The 17153-nt window shown below is 34.7% G+C and overlaps 1 protein-coding gene across 1 annotated transcript in view; it reads left to right on the top strand.

Annotated features, from left to right (window-relative positions):
* The window catches only part of NCAM2 (neural cell adhesion molecule 2), a 238819-nt gene that overhangs the window by 139916 nt on the left and 81750 nt on the right, over window positions 1-17153 (top strand). Inside the window, exon 9 of the mRNA XM_042868461.1 lies at window positions 16891-17041. Within this exon, the coding sequence (XP_042724395.1) occupies window positions 16891-17041 (151 nt within the window). The remainder of the gene's footprint in view (window positions 1-16890; window positions 17042-17153) is intronic.

The raw sequence follows: 17153 nt of genomic DNA, 5'->3' as shown, positions 1-17153 counted from the left end.
TGTTCTTCCTTCATGCTTGCCATCTTGTAAGTTTCATATAGAAAATCTTTGGGACACATGCTTGACAGTAGCAATCACTTAAGACTACATATTTAAACTCTTGATATAGGGAAAAAAATATTAACAAGATACCAAATTTGATGGATACACTATTACAGTAACTGGTATATAGGTTTCTATATGAAAGAAAGAAGGAAAGAAAGAAATTGATCCTGGGAAATGCAAATTTCTAAGAGTGAGATTTTGAATACAGGTTACGTACAGGAACAGATTTAAGCAACTTGGGTATTCCTGTGCTTAATCATTACACACTATGAAAGAGGAGTTCAAAAATCCAGAATTCTTCAATGAGGAGAGAATCACTGGTCTTACAGAAGTTCTTCAGAAGCCACGTACACTGAATAGAGATGACTGTTAAGTAAATCATAGAATCATTAAGGTTGAAAAAGACCTCTAAAATTATCTAGTCCAACCATCAGCCCATCCCCACCATGCACAGTAGCTGTGTCTCTCAGTGCCAAATCTACATGCTTCTTGAACACCTCCAGGGATTCCTTCAGAGACTCCACCACTTCCCTGGGCAGCCTGTGCCTCGCTACTCTTTCTGAGAAGAATCTTTTCTTAATATCCAACCTGTGTCTCCCCTGGCACAACTTAAAGCCATTAACTATCTATCACTAACATTCTATCACTGTTACCTGGGAAAAGAGGCTGATCCCCACCTTGCTGCAACCCCCTTTCATAGTTCTACAAGAGCAAACAGGTCTCCCCTGAACCTCGTCTTCTCCAGACTAAGCAATTCCAGAAGTGCGTGGTCTGTTCCTTCTTCTCTTGACAGCTTTGATGATAGCATCAGGCTGCAGATAGACATTTGGTGCACTGACTATCCTGGCTACATAGTCCTTCTGAGGATAGCTACTTAAGAAATACCCTGTCAAGTAAATGAGTGAGATGTGGTGAGTGCATTTTAAATGATAACCTTGTTTTAAGAGTAATCACTGAAGAAGGAAGAGGTCTGAATGTGAGATCATTTGTACTCTTCACAAAGTGAAAATGGTGTTTTAAATGATGTTTTTTATAACTAGGGCATAGACTTTTTGGAGTTTTGAAATGATTGTGCGCAAAAGAAGGGAAAATAAGCACCAAAGTTATAGATAAAAGTAATAACCCTACTGGGCTTAAGAAACAATGTTAATCAGTAAGAGGTCTGTAATGATCTCTAAAGAAAGCATAACTTTGATAAACAATTTTCAATATATCTGATCTGTGTATTTGAAAATTGAAGCCCAGTGATTTCAAACAAGACACAAAGAAACTTTCTCCTCTCTCCTTTTTTTCCAGTTAGCCTTTGGAACAATATGTAACAGTGTGGTCTCCCTTTCATTGAGGATTTGAAATAAAAGTTTCTTTTCCCTTCCTCTGACCTCTGTTGAAAGTTTAAATGGAAAGTTTTCCAGGCAGCTACAATAGATGACCTCTATAATCCTTTTATAGCTTTATAACTCATAACTGCATAAGAGCGGATAAGCCTGAGTAAATGAATGATTATGTGTGACAGAAAGCATTTGGCTCACCCTTTAAGATTTGGAAATTGAAATGGAGATTTACTCCATGATTAGAGCTTCATCCACTGTTTCAGCGTCAAGCCAAAACTCTGTGTATGGTGCATGTACTTTGTTTCTATGCTTCTGTTGCCCAGCTCCTTCCTCAGCATTGCACATCTTGACACTGATGTGCCAACCTGGCCATTTCCTCTTTTATCTGCGATGTGAAATGGTCTGATCTTACAGACTTCTGTGCATCCAGCAGGCCTGGACCTTTTCCCAGTAAAAATGGGCTGGAGAAGTTACACTTTCGTGGAGCATAAGGAAGGATAATGACTGGATTTGATTTGCTGTAATCACTTATAAAATGTATTTGGGACACATACACACACACCTATGCACAACCCTGCATGAAAGCATATCCTGATTCTCTGAGACAAAAATGTCATTGATTTCTGTGCATTCTGCAGTAGTGTGAAAGCAAGGTTTCATGATACATTTTCCTTAAGTAATTCTAGCACAATTATGAAAGCTGACCATTGTAGTTTGTAATTACCATTTCAAGCTCCATTTTGGAATACTAATAACAATAACAGATGGGGATTGATTTGAGACAGTAGCTCTCTGTATGCAGCATGTGTGCAAAGAGACAATCTTTACCCAGAAGAATTTGCATTCTAAACATGTAAAATGAATGAAAGAAGAAAATTCACTACACAGAGATCACATTCCTGTGTCCATCCAATACTTAGGTTTTATAATGCCTCATTATCTGGACTAACCGGTTAAAAAAGAAAAATAATATTACTTTATTTTATATAAACTAGGTAGAATTTAGCCAAAAAGACTTTGAAATACCTTACAGTATTCGATCTCTATGCACAAGGATCTCAGATTTTAAACTTTATGGTGAAGGTTATAGAGATAGCCTGAAAGTTTGAGTTCTGCTTCCTTACATGTACTGTGCTGTGTGTCCCTGTGTAATTTCCTATTTTCTATGTATTACAAAGCCTAGACCAGCAGTTTTTTTCCAAGTTTGATTTCTCATCCTATATTGGTGTATAAATCATAGCTGTTAGGAGTTTGTAGTTTTTTTGTAGTTCTCATGATCCAGCAATGGGCAAAAGAGTTGAAGTTTGTTTTGTTCTGTTCTTTGAAATGTTAACTCTGCTTTGTACCCTATCCTTTTAACTCCACTTCAGCTCTCACAAATAGTAACGAAATAGATTAGAAATTTTTTGGACTATCTATGATAGCCATTGTCATCTCACAAAAAGATGCAATGTTTTAGAAGCAATTTTAGAATAAATGTTAGGAAACTACATTGCTTTTATTTTGAGATAGTAATGAGAATTCTTGTATTCTTATATCAAGGATGAGCTTTTTATTTGACAGATGACTTATGCAGAAAGAGAAAACACAGACATAATGAGGATATTTTAAATACCGGTAGATTTCTTTCTTTTTATGACCTATGCAAATCTCAGCCTGTTAAGTTAATCTCAGGAATTTCTCTCTTTTGAATAGTTTGAAGACTGTAAGGGGCAAGTCCCCTTGCCTTAGTGAAGAAAATTCTTTCATATCCTTGTTGTGCAAGCAGCTTCTATTATAATGCCAAAGACTATTCTTGCTGTTGTGCTACAGGCCAGAATTAATGTATACTTCTGCAGTTGACTTAGTGCAGCTGACTGCAACTGAGAAATTGCAAACAATTAAACCAGGCATCATTGGCTGACTAGGCACCCTGGCAATGTACAGGTCTCTGAGATGCTGGAATAGCTGATGATCATCACTGCAGTCATTCTCTTTACATAGAAATGAGCAGAGACATGTGGAGCATGAGGACTTTCTTTTCTTTCTCTTTTTTTTTTTTTCTTTTCCTGAATGAATCATAATGGGCATCACATGCTGAGGGTATGAAATGGTAGTGAGAATGTTTTCACTGGAAGGAGAAGGTAAATAAAAAGACTTGTAAGTGAATGGAAAACATGGAGCTGACCTTAAATGTTAGATAACTAATGCTGTTGGAGCTATACCGACTCTGGTATATGCAAACTGTGAAGTATGTATAGATAATATACTTACTTACCAGTCATCAGATGCAATGAAATCTGTGTGTGTTGGGGCTGCTTCATCATTTTTATGTCAATTTCTTATGGCACAGTTCAGATGCAATACTTGCAGTGTTGGGATAAATTATTCAGGAGCTAAAAATAAGAGTGTACAGTTCTGGGAGTGTTTTGGTAGGATGATTGATTTCGGAGGTCTAAGATAATGTGCAGTTAGATAGATGAGAAAATAAAAAGCAGCTTTCCTGACCGAGCTGATGAAGCATTGCATTAGGAAAGCTGCAAAGCATTGTGAATGTTTCAGAATCCATAAGCAGTACAACCATTCATCTGAGTTCCCCTCTCTCTTTTTGATAACAATATCAGCAGTGATATGTAAGTGAAGTCAGAACTGAAGTTAGAAATTATTTTGATGTACTGTAACATCTTCCCTAATACAGGTTTGACCAGTGGCTATATTTGACAACTCCATACAGAATCTCAGCCACTTGACCAAAAGGCCATTAGATTTATTCCTCCCTTAGAAGACAAGTTAAATGCTCTTTGATACAGTACAAAACGAAATGGCTATGTATGTATGCATCTATAAATGTATTCAAGTTGTATTGATGCTTGTTTTGGTTTACACTAGTTCAGAATTTAGAAAGCAAAACAAACAACAACAACAACACAACAAACATAGAATATCCTGACTTTGAAGGGACCCACCAGGATAATTAAGTCCAACTTCTGACTCCACGCAGGACCATCCAAAATTCAAATCCTGCGTCTGAGAGCATTGTACAAACGTTTCTTGAACTTCAGCAGCTGGTGCTGTGACCATTCTGCAATTTTTCCTTTCAGTGAAACTTTGTATGTGGGACCGAATTAAGTAGGCAAAGTTGTGGCTCTTTGCATTCTTGAAAAATGACAAGGAGCCAAGAAAATGTAGATTTTACCACCTCTGCTTTATCAAAAGCTTAAGCGAACTAGGGAAAATGGAACATCACTACTTTAATCAATTGTTCCTAATGAAGTCTTAACTGCAGATTTTTTATTCTGTAAATGAATAATCCTGTTTCTACCTAAGTTATATAATAAACTTAAAAAATGTCTTCTATTTTTAATTCATTTGCTTATGGAGCAGGTATATATTTGTGGGTACTTTCTCTAGGATGTGACATTCCATTTACAGGCTGAAATAAAGCTATGCAGGCTTCAAAATGGCACACAATATTAGCTTTTTTCTTTTGGTTGTCAGTGGTGATAATCTGTTTGTTATATTAATGAAGATTAAAATTATCAGGGAACTTTTTTAGACCAGTATTTCCTATGATAGCTTGGACTTGGATATTCATACAGCTACATGTTATAAACTGATCTCAGTTGGTAGTGTTCACTGATTTAACAAGATGTTTTCCAGAGACTTTGGGAAGGATAAATCTTCTAGATACCAGAGAAACTCGTGTGAAATGAGAAATACAGGCTATGACACAACCAACAGTGGAATACTGGAAAAAATGTATTTTTCTGTAACCTGTAGTCAGTTTTCCTGACATGAAAAACAGTTTGAATATTAGGAATATTCTCCATCTTGTTAGAAGAAAATGAAAGGATACAGACCTGGCAAAACCAAAATGATTTGAAAGCAAGGATCCTGGCTCAATCTATTGTTCAATTTGTTTAACAAATTATCTAAATTCAATATAATAATTAGTTCTTAATATGTTTTTTTATGTCCTCTCTCTGCTGTTAAGAAATTTATTTTCTTATCACATTTTCACTATATCGTTTTCCTCTGTGCATACACTCATATGCTATTTTTCTATTAATACCAGCTGTAAGATTTCAAACAGTCATATTTTGATGGCTTAACACAGTAATGTCAATGAACTGGCCTTTGTCATCTGTGGAAGTTGGGAGACTGTGGAACCAAACCTAAAGCATAGTGCAATATTTTCTTTTATTTCCACAGGGAAAATTGAAGACTGCTTGTCCTGCCCTCACTGGCAGCCTCTAACATTAATATTTCTTAAGTCTGCATAACTGAACTGTTTGTCTGAGCTCTCATCCACGGTCAAAATAGCAACACTCAGTTATGTGTGGAGTAAACCTGTGTTACTAAAATTTGTGTGTGTCACATTAATATGAATAATGGTATTAACAGTAAGATTTTTTTTCTTTACTTCGCATAAATTTCTGCTTAGGCAAATCAAGTTGTGACACATATGTCAGAATTCAATGAATTAATTGTATATGGTAATCTTTATCTTACTAAAGCTGACATTGTAACATAGTTTAATATACTTAATAGATAGCTGATACATAATATTGAAGTGCTCCGGGTTTTATTACATGGTAAAAATTTATACAACACTAGTTTCTTAATTCAGAAATTGGCAATTAAAAAATTATTTTGTGAATATCTAAAAGTCTAAATGGAAAAAACCAACAAACCACAACACTCTTTTACCAGCTGTCATGGTTTCAAAACCTAACTTGGGGTTACAATCTGTTGATGGATAAATATTTTCTGTTCTAATTTAGAAAATGTGAGTATGAGTGCAGAGTCTTATTGGAAGCCAGAATGACTCTACAGCTTTTAAATGGAGGGGAAAAAAAAAATTACAGTATGAATATTGTTTAGGCCTTGGCCACAGTTGTCAGTGCCTCTTTATGGGTTTTTTGTTCGTTCGTTTTTTGGGGTGTTTTTTTTTTTTTTTTTTTTGATCATACATTCAAAGTGATTCAATACCAACATTGTAGTAAGATTTATTTGGATAAAAATATCACTCACCCAAAAGCAATATTGTGTATGTTGAAAATAAAGATCTGTAAGAGCTCTTTAAGTTTCATACATTGGTGTTAGAAATTCTCATGCCCTTAGGTCATTGTGTTTAGGAAATATGTTCTAATTATGTTTAAAAAAAATTACTAATTCTGCGTGAAGATGTGCTGGTTTATACAAACAGATAAGTCCTTGTTTACCTTCAGCTTATTTGTTAAAATGAAATTGTGTAATCATAAAACATAAAATCCTAGTCATTTATCTTGTAGCAAATGCCCAGATATTAAATAACATGAATGTTTTTGCTCCTGAGATATCCTCAACAAATGTATTTTTTGACAGTTTTATTGTTAACTGCATTGGGTAAGACAGAGAATTGGTAGCTGTACAAATAAAAAGAAAGAAAACTCTTACACCTACTGATAACCCACCAAGAGGCTATTAGCTGCTGTCAGCCTCCTCTGAAGCCATTTGGGATGGGCTGACTTAGGCCAGCTCCCAGCTGCTCACTCAGCCACTCTCTTACTCCCTCTTCAGCAGGACAGGTGGAGAAAATAAGAAGGAGAAGCTCCTGGGCTGAGCTAAAAACATGAGATCACTTATCAATTACCATCACAGGCAAAGCATTTTCATCTTGGGTGAAGTTCATTTATTGTCAGTTTAAGAACAGAGTATGATAATGAGAAATAAAGACAAACCTAAAAGAGCTTCCCCCAACTCTTTTTCTTTCCAGGCTCATCTTCACTATTTTCTTCACTGACTGCTGTCTCTTCCACACATCCTCCTGAGCCTTACAGGGGAATGAGGGCTGTGGTCTGTTCTTGTGCTTAATGCACCTTCCTCACACTTTTCCAGTATAAAGTGCCCGATTGGCTAAAGTCCTTCAGAAACTGCTCCAGCAGAGATTATTTCCGTTGTAGATTCACACTTGAATTTTTTGTGTTGCCTTATCACAGTCTCTGCTGTCCATCTTTTTTCCAAGCTCTAGTAGTAGAAGGTTTTTCCATAATAGGTTTCATCCAATTTGGTTGATTTTTACAGCATAATCTCTTACTTATATCTCTACGTACAAATAAAGTAAAATAGATATAAATAAATAGAGAAGCTCAAATAATATTAATTAAATAGAATAATTTGAAAATAAATACTTTTGTCCTTTCAGATCTGTCCAGGTTAGTTCTTCTCATTTTTATTTTTATTTTTTTTTACTACTTCAATAATTTCCTGTTGTCTCTCAAGTAGTGAAAAGCCCTACAGACTTCTCTGGTTCTGTGAGCAGATTTTTTGATCTTTGAGGGCTGACATTTGGATCTGTGTCCTGCTGCATACAATTCCCCCACCCTTCATCACTCAGGTTATGTATTTCTGGCTTTCTGTGCCTTTCCTTCCCCTAAGGAAGCCTTGTTGCTTGTATACCGCTGCAGGGTTCCACCTCATCCCAGTTTCCAGACAGACTTTCTATCTGCTGTCTAGCCGTAGTCATTTTAATAAAAGATACATCACCTTTACAGAAAACTGGAAAGAATCCTAAGCTGCATACAACTACTGAACAAATCTGTAAGACAATTTCAAATTCTGTTACTTTTTGTTTTAAAGAAAGCAGAGGCTGTGCTATTCTCTATGGACTTTCTCTATGGTTCCACACTGTAGATAACTGCATACCTTCACTGTACTAGTTATTCCTGCAACTAAAGCAATGGAAGCAACTCAGTCATGGTTTGAGCTTAAAACATACTAAAATTATACAAGCAAATTTACAAATGCAGTAAGTTCTGCTTGAGGTTCCTGGAGTAGATGCAATTTGAGGGATTATTTTATATGCTTACAGAAGAGCTTAATGAGTAAATAAACATACAGCCTTCCAATAATTTGTTACTGATCCAAGTAATGCTATCAGTAAAAGCAAAATAGAGGAAAATGTTATTCTTACTCAAGTTACAGTACCAACAATTTAAGTCATAAACATGCTACAGAAATAATAATCAATATTATGGTTAAAATTATAAAAGCTTCCTAGTTTTTTTCATGTTGTTACAATCATCCTTCCAGTCCTACCCTGAGACCTGTGGTTGAGAGTGCTAATTTTCCTCAATAAAAAATAAAAAAATTATGAAGAAGGGTTTGCAATTCATCAGTTTCTTAAATTCTTCTCCAGTGAAAAATAGAAGAGGCTCAAGCTAACATATTTAAATGAAGCCATAACTCATACCATGTTTCCTTCCTTACCTCAATTAGGTTGACGTCTATTCTGTATTGCAGGCAGTTCACAGGCTTTTCTTTTTTTTCCCCATTGATTTTTGGCTATAGTTTGACTATTTTCACTGGTAGAAGTGATCAGATTGATTAGATTGGTGATTAGATATTAGTGGTTAGATAGTGAGTTACAAAGCCACCTTCTCCAATTCCTAATAAGATAAAAAGGTAATAACTTTTTGGCATTTGCTATACAGGGATGCTCATTGCTAAGAAACAAATTTAGGTAGTTACTTAATGACAGAGGATCTTGTAATCCTGGAACAGGCTGAAATTGCCTCCTACCAAGGCAACTCCTGATTAAGTCCTGAGAGAGGTCTGCACTGCTGGATCAATACAGAGCCTTTGTAAATAACAGTGAAATTGTACTCACTGGGTTACAATTCCCGCTTGAAGGATAGCTGGGTCCTAGTGCTTAATGTTTCCATGTTCTCACACTGTTTTCTAACAGCTCATAAGGAGAACTCTGTATGGGCACTTCAGCATAGGACAGTGGTATATTTTCATTTCACTAATGATTTCTACAGCTGATCTAATATTCACTTAAAATTTGAATAGATATGAATAAAAACAGGGCCAGGTTGAAGTTCCCTTTCTGAATAAGCAAATTGATTGTTACTTAAACCTTTTATATTCAGTAGTGATATTTATTTTTTATATGCATAGAGGTCAAGTAAGCACTGAAGAATAAATTCTAGGAAATCACAGTATTTTACACTTAAGCAGTGCTTGATACCTTGTTGGTACTTGTTTGAAGCCCTGTGCTTCTGCTGAAATATTCCCGTATTCATTCTTTGCTGCAAGGCCTTGTGACTAATCTGAACTGAAGCTGGACACATTTCTCAGTCATTTTAAAGACTTACAGAGGTATCCTATAATCATGTGTCATTCTCATTTATCCAAAGAAGCAGTCTACAAGATTTTATTATAGAAGTGAAACATAATTGTATAGCAGAACCATTATTTTTAGTGGCAGTCTCTCTCTCTTCCTTCTTTTTTTTAATTATTATTATTGCTATTATTATTATTATTATTATTGAATAAGACTGTTGTGGCTTAACAGTCTTATTCCTGAGAATTCTGCTGATCAGAATCCATCTGAGTCACTTATGCTAATGGCATCATAGCTGAGGTAGATTCAGATCAGTAAAATTCTGAGAAATAAAACCACAAATTACAGTATTATTTGTCAGTGAATCAGAATTTCTAATTACAAGGTATATATGTAGTTAGTACTGATGGAATATTTTTTGTTACCCTTCTACACAATTGTGGATGTTGTTATTTTTATGACTAACACTAATGCATGTTTTCCTCTACAAGATTTTATCATATAATGCTAAAATTTTTGCCATTAGGAATCTTTCTTGTGATTTGCCTGTTCAGTGTATGAAATCTTGAATGGCTGATCATTTTATTTTCTCTATTATTTTATTTCATACTCTTTTGTAAGTAAATCCAACCAAGGGAAGAAGGCTGTTTTTGTTGCTGTTGTTGGGTTTTTTGTTTTGTTTTGTTTTGTTTTGTTTTTGTGTCTTACTGTGTGCTTTTGGTGTATTGGATATCTTGTGTCATCTCATTACTAATTAACTTAAGTTTAAAAGAAGTACTGGCATGAATCAGTCAAATACCAGTTCATAATTTCTGAAAGTTTTATGAAGCTTGCAAGAATACGTCTTTTCTGATACTATACATGCTGTTAGAAACCTGCATAGAACCTCTACAATTTTCAGTCTGAGCTCTTTAAAAGTAGCTGCTGTATCTGCAGATGAACAGAAAATCAAAAGAACCATTCCTTTTTCTTCAAGATTCTTTTTTTGTGACTTCCCTGGTGTTACACTATAGATCTGAAAGCAGTGGGCTCTTCAATAATGTCATCCTTGTGGAGAACCAAATTCCTAATCATTTCAGGAATTTGCAGCATGCTGAAATATGTATTAAATGAGCTGCAGTTCTAAAAGAAACACTGAAAAAAATCACTGAAGTCCAAGACACTACTGTAACATTATTCTGATTCACTGGACATTAAGGCAAATACACATAGCAATACTCTGGAATTTTCTACTGTCTCCAACAGGTGCATGGATAGAATACATTTACCTGAAGAGAATGGGGAAATATTGTGAATATGCCATCCATAATCCAGAAGGGAGCTTCCATCAGCTTCTACACGATGATGGCTGTTGTGACTAACAGCCCTTTCTCATCATCAAAGGTAGATTTTCAGACTAGGAATTTTGGTCACATATTTAATCGACTTCTGGAATTTTATCGTCATTCAGTATCAGCATGTCAGCTTGCAAAAGGTCTTGTCTTTCATGCTGCTTCAAGGAACAGTTTCATGCACAAGTTGCTTAAATTTCACATATAAAAAACATCAATCTGAAGTACTTGGTATGGAGATTTCCTCATATGTGTCCATCAACACAACCTGAAATCAGAAAGCTTCCTAAAAAAATTGTGATTCTTGAAATTCCAAAGGTGATTCTTTTAATCAAGATTTGTTTACATTTAGTGATGCATACACAGAGCACAACTAAGACAACAAAATGTTCTTGCTTTGGCAGTTTTTACCCTTTGCTCCGGAAAAGGAAGAACTGTGCATAAAATTAAAACAGATTCCCTTTTTTGTTTTTCTCCTTTTTTTTTTCTTCCTTTTTTTTTTTTTTCACTTTATTCAACCATGTACATCTGCAGCATCTCGCTTGGAGGATCTTGGGAAACTCCTGTAGTTTTTACTGAAGTTATGTATTCCCACATTGACTGTTCTTGAGTATGTTTCATCATGTTTTATAAAGGAAACAACACTCTGAAATTGAAGCCGCTATTTCTTCATTTTTTCTGTTGTTAACACGTACAGTCTGTCTCCAGAATAGCACAAAATTACACAGGATGTCAGAAGACATAATTGACAAAACTGATCTGTAGTGGCATAACTACTGGGAGTAATGGTACTTAGATCACAAATAAATCTTAAATGTTAAAAAAAAAAAAAAAAAAAAAAGCAAAGCACAAAGGAATTTCAATGTGTCCAGATTTTAAATGCAGGATTGTTTTTTATGTCAGTCTTGCGCTTGGACTTCGAGGCCTGGAGTATTTTGTCATCCAAACTATGAAGTCTAAGAGGGAATATAATAGACACAAAGTCACAGTTGCTTTAATGGTCAAAGTGATATTATCTAAAACCAGCTACACACAAGTCACCACTTCCTTCATCTGTTCTCGCCTTCCACTTTTGCTTTCAGCCAGCTCCAAATGCATGTTTTGGCTGTCGTACAACTTCATCTCATTTGGTACTCATTGGTTCCTCAGTGAGAGATGGAGAAATGGTTGATAAATCAAACTCAAACGCTAATCGCACCATTCACCTCTTCTCAATTACTGCTATCTATAATTCAAAAAGAATGACAATTTGAGCATCATTATCAGCTAGTTCTCCCCTCCTGAGAAATTATACTTTTTAAATTACAATGCCAATGGGATTGTGCAGATTTAACCCTCTGTGGTATCAGCCTAGGTTATTCTGTCCAAGATGCTATTCATGTATCTTTGCAGGTGTTGCACTCTCACCTCACTATTCTGTCATTTCCTGAAAGGTACATTCCTCTTCAGCACATGGAACCCTTGAAATACATGGTTACCATCATTCTGATACCACCTTGGGAGCTCTAGGACATGGTTTTGGAGCTGTGAGCTGTCCAGACAGGTCAGCATTAGCCAGTCCAGAAGTGGGAAATATTCATGTGTGGAACTGAAGTCATGTCAGAAGTAAAGAAAGAGCTTAATAGAAAAAGTCCTGTAATAGAACAACATGGACAGCATTATAAATTCTCGTCATAAAATAAAAATTATTTACTTTTAATATCAGTACTTAATCTCAAGCAATGAGATAGCACTCATTTTTAATTATTGTTTTTCAAGTCAGAATATTGAAATTCTAGGAAAATCTCCCTTTTTTTTTTTTGTAGTTAAATGTTGCTGTTATTTGTAGTTTTAATGTACAGAACAATCTTGTTCAATTTTGTTTTCTTTGACAGTGACAGAGGACTAGACTGCTATCAGTATTTGAAATACCTAAGGTTGTTTTTTTTCTTTCTTTGAAAAATTATAAAGTTTATATGGATAGAATTATAGAATCATATGATCACCAAAGTTGGAAAAGACCCCTAAGATCATCCAGTCCAACCATCCACCTACCAACCATATTTCCCCGCTAAACCCCATCCCTTAGTACAACTTGTGAGCATTTCTTGAACACCTCCCTGGACTCAACCACCTCCCTGGGCAGCCCATTCCATCACCTGACCACTCTTTTGAAGAATTTTTTTCCTAATATCCAACCTGAATCTCCCCTGGTTCAACTTGGGGCCATTCCCTCTAGTCCTGTCACTAGTTAAGAGTCCTGTCAGGAGAAGAGGCTGACCCCCAACTTTCCACAACTTCCTTTCAGGTAGTTGTAGAGAGCAGTAAACTCATAGAGCCAGATACATGTGAGTAAAAATTTGTCAAAGCCTGTACTGAAGAGAAAACTTTTAATGCCTTTTACAAAATTATTTGATTAACAGTCACGTTGGAAAATATTTTGATTTTTATTGGGATTTCCATAACCCTGTAAAAAAAGTAACTTCTAAACACTTTGTTTTTCTGTAGCATTTGTAAGATGCGCAATGATCTGTTTATTGAAATAATTCTGCTTGTGCCTTTGAGTGTAAGTGCCTTTTAATGTACATGTTCATGGATTTAGAACTGTTTTGGTCATGTATGTGTTTTCAGACTTCACTGATTATTCATAATCTGCAGTTGTACAGAGTAATTCAGTGAGTCGGCAGGAGTCACGAGCATTGAACCACATGGACTGTTCTGGCTGTCCACATTTTTGTTTTCTCTATTTTGTGCATTCTTTAATACTACTAAGAAATAAAACCATGCTCAGTTTAGCAAAACAAGAACATAGTAATATATATATTAAATCTCTTCCCCTACGGTATTTGAAATGGAAAAAATAGAATACCACCATTCTGTAGGTGTCCGTATTCATTTCAGTCAGATTTGAGAGTAATTAGCATTATCAATTTATAGAGATTGTGTCTATGTTTTGAGTTCTCATCTATGGCAACGCCTATACTATTTCTTCAGCGAGGATGCAGTGTACTTCATGTTCCTCTTCATTTTCCAGTTCTGGTCTGCTACTGTGAAAGAAATGGTGCTAATGTGTGCTGTCCATACTCACTGTAGGAGTGAATTAAACCTCAGAAAGATTTTACCAGGAGATATCAAGTTCTGATTGGTGCAGTGTCCAAGATTAGGGCTGTCCCTGTTTCACATTTTGTATTGGCAGTTCCAAGTTAGATAAAAAGACTGACATTATGGATTAAAGCAGATTACTTCTTTCTCGGTATATTCTAATTTTGATAATACCACTTAGAAGATCAGGAAAATATAGGGTGGTTTCAGTTTTTACTTCAGGATAAAGTTGTGTGTTATATTGTCCCATCTTCTTCACTGCTCTTCATAGGAGTCCAAAGCAGTCAGCTTCTGTCACTTTGCTCCATTCTTTCCAAGCTATGCTTCAGTGTGTTTGTGTTGTTACTGTACCTGTTTATAGTATCCCAGTATGTACTTCATTTATTTACCCAGATGCCTATTAGCTAATTTACTTTGTAGAATGATGAAATGCAGACACAGTGGTATTTTTGAAATCTGTGTGGAAAATGATTGTATTTTGTAGCATTTTTTATAGGCATTCATTTCTCTTTTGGATAGTCTGGGAATCATCTATAGACATGGACAACTATTTCTATTTGTGTATTTATTTATTCATTTACTTATTTGAGAATTTTCTTGGAATGTATTTGCGCTCACATTTCATATATTTTTGTTTGTCAGGAATGTTTGCTCAACAATATATTTTAGTGAAGTACAGAATAATGAATGGAATTGTATCAATTAGTCTTGATTCTTTGAAGTGCTGTAGTAAGGAACCTGCAGGATAGGACCAGCAACAACTTAACTGCTTATGAAGTAATCAGAGGAATATACACATTCTGTGGACTGCAGCGAAAAAATATCACATATTTTGCATTATTTTATGAACAATTTCAAAGAGGTCATTCTCACACAATTTTGAAAAACTTGAGGTTAATTGTTAAATATTGATATTTTCTGAATCATTAGGGCCAAATTATTTTATTTCCTATAATTGTTATGCATTTTATTCATTTTTGTGGACTCTGAATGAAAATATCTCATTGGTTTTGAAATCAATTGAATCAACTCATAAATCTGTCTCAAAGTGCTTCTTAGTAAATGTTTGGTGATAGTGAGAGTAGATGTTGTGGTTGTCAAAAATCTTCTTCCATTCAGAGTATTGATTATGTTTTGATTTTCTTTTTCCCTAGAGAGATAAAAAGTCAATTTCCCTAAGACTTATTAATTTTCAGTCATCCATGTTCAAATGAAATATGTTTTCTCATACATACATACAACTTCAGAAAGTTACTCTAGGTACATACTAAATGTCTGTGTAGCAAAATATTTGGAGTATTTTCCAGCAGTAGAAAATAATGAGATAAAACAAGAAGGAGAATCTTTTGTGATTTGTATTTAGAGATCTTTGTGATTCTTTTTTTTTTTTTCTTAACATCAATTAACACTCATATCTCTGCTTTGGAATGTATGGAGTCAATTATTGTGAATGTATTTTACAGTGATTATATCTATAGACCAAGGCAGCCTGGTCTGGTGGTTGGTGACCCTGCACACAGCAGGGGGGTTGAAACTAGGTGATCATTGTGGTCCTTTTCAACCCAGGCCTTTCTATGATTCTATGGTTATATAGTGAATTTCAGTATTTGGTATTAGTGTAGAACTGAAAAAAATTTCCTTTTGATGTTTTGATGTTTCTATGAATCATTGTTACAGGTTGTTTCAGTGTATATCTTTTCACAAATTAAATTTTGGCTTCTTTGAGAAATACTTCTAGCTAAGTTAAAATCAGAAATAAATTGGCCAAAGTACATGTAATATATAATAAGGAAATAATCATTAGATAAATTATACTTATATTGTGCTTGTAAAATATAGGTATATCAGAGATTAGAAAATTTTCACAGGAAACAAAATTCAGTGTTCATGGAGTCCGATGCTCTTTTCCTTCTTGGAAATCTGGTGTAAATAGTACTGTATACAACTGTTTTATTTTGAATATTAGTGTCCTTAATTGTATGCATATTTTCCTGCATTCACTGATGAAACAATCTGTGTTAGGTCGTGAATATATATAGTTATAGAATTGGACATTAAAGTTTTTTTCTCTTCCTTTTCCATTTTTCTTAGTAATGAAGGTAGGTATACATCATTATTTTGTATCAGCCTTTTTTTTTTCTTAAATGAAATAAAAATGAAACAAAGAAGTAAAGTTTCCCAATACTACATACTACAGAACAAGTAATTTGTAGAGCCAGATTAAAAATAACTTTATTTTTTTCTCTCAGGTATGCTTCTCCATGGAAGTTGAAGTGTAAATAACTGGATTTTTTTTTTTTTTTTTTACTTTTTTCCCTCCTCTTTTATAGTCTTGAAAGTCAAATAGGTTTGAATTAGGGGATTGGGATATTATTTTTTATCAAGTCGATGAATATAAAAATTATTCTCTAGAAAATTGGGAGCTATTATTCATTTTTATCTCCTCCCTTCTTCCTTGCAATGATATAAAAATGAAATCCAGAAATTCGAGTTACATCTGTGGATCATGTTTTTAATAATTTTAAGCTTCTGACAAGAAAATACAAATAATGCAATGTAGAAGTCTGTGACTGGACTTGTGCTTTGATCATTGTTTTGTGGGATCTCAGAGGCACTTTAAGAACAGCAGTGATAATGCCAACTGTTACATGAGACACTGATTTTACACATAATATTTTCATTAACCACATCATCATAGCAAAATAAATGCGGCCATAAACAGGCTTTCAGTATGTCATTCACCGGGCCAGTTGATAATTTTTGTGATTTACCTTGACTGTGTTCCTTTAAGCATGTACTTATTCCCATGATTATAGTGCCTAGAACAGCATCTTTTCTCTATATTTTTAATTCATTTGACAAATTTTGAAATTGCCTATCTGTCAGTAATAGTTTCACCCCAGGTGAAGAAATGCTTTCAGTCATACTATATCAGTGGTGTTTAATATATAAAGCATATATAAATATACATATCTGTATAAAACCTTTCTTTTTCCTAAATCAATGTAAACAGAGCCCAGATGGCCGTATAGAAGTCAAAGGGCAGCATGGAAAATCGTCACTGCATATTAAAGATGTGAAGTTGTCAGATTCAGGGAGATATGACTGTGAAGCTGCAAGTAGAATTGGTGGGCACCAAAAGAGCATGTACCTTGATATTGAATGTAAGTTCCCATATTTTGTTTTCTCTTTAAAAATTGTTTTAAAAAACAAAAGTACATTCTTAATGGAAGATCAGTTTTTCCTTGATGTTTAAACTTGCATAATTTAAGAAAG

This window comes from Lagopus leucura, unplaced genomic scaffold (assembly GCF_019238085.1).
Source record: "Lagopus leucura isolate 7727_CA_CO unplaced genomic scaffold, USGS_WTPT01 Super-Scaffold_100001, whole genome shotgun sequence".
Classification (NCBI taxonomy): Eukaryota; Metazoa; Chordata; class Aves; order Galliformes; family Phasianidae; genus Lagopus; species Lagopus leucura.
The sequence above is the reverse complement of the archived record's forward strand: the minus strand, read 5'-3'. Positions and strand labels throughout refer to the sequence as shown.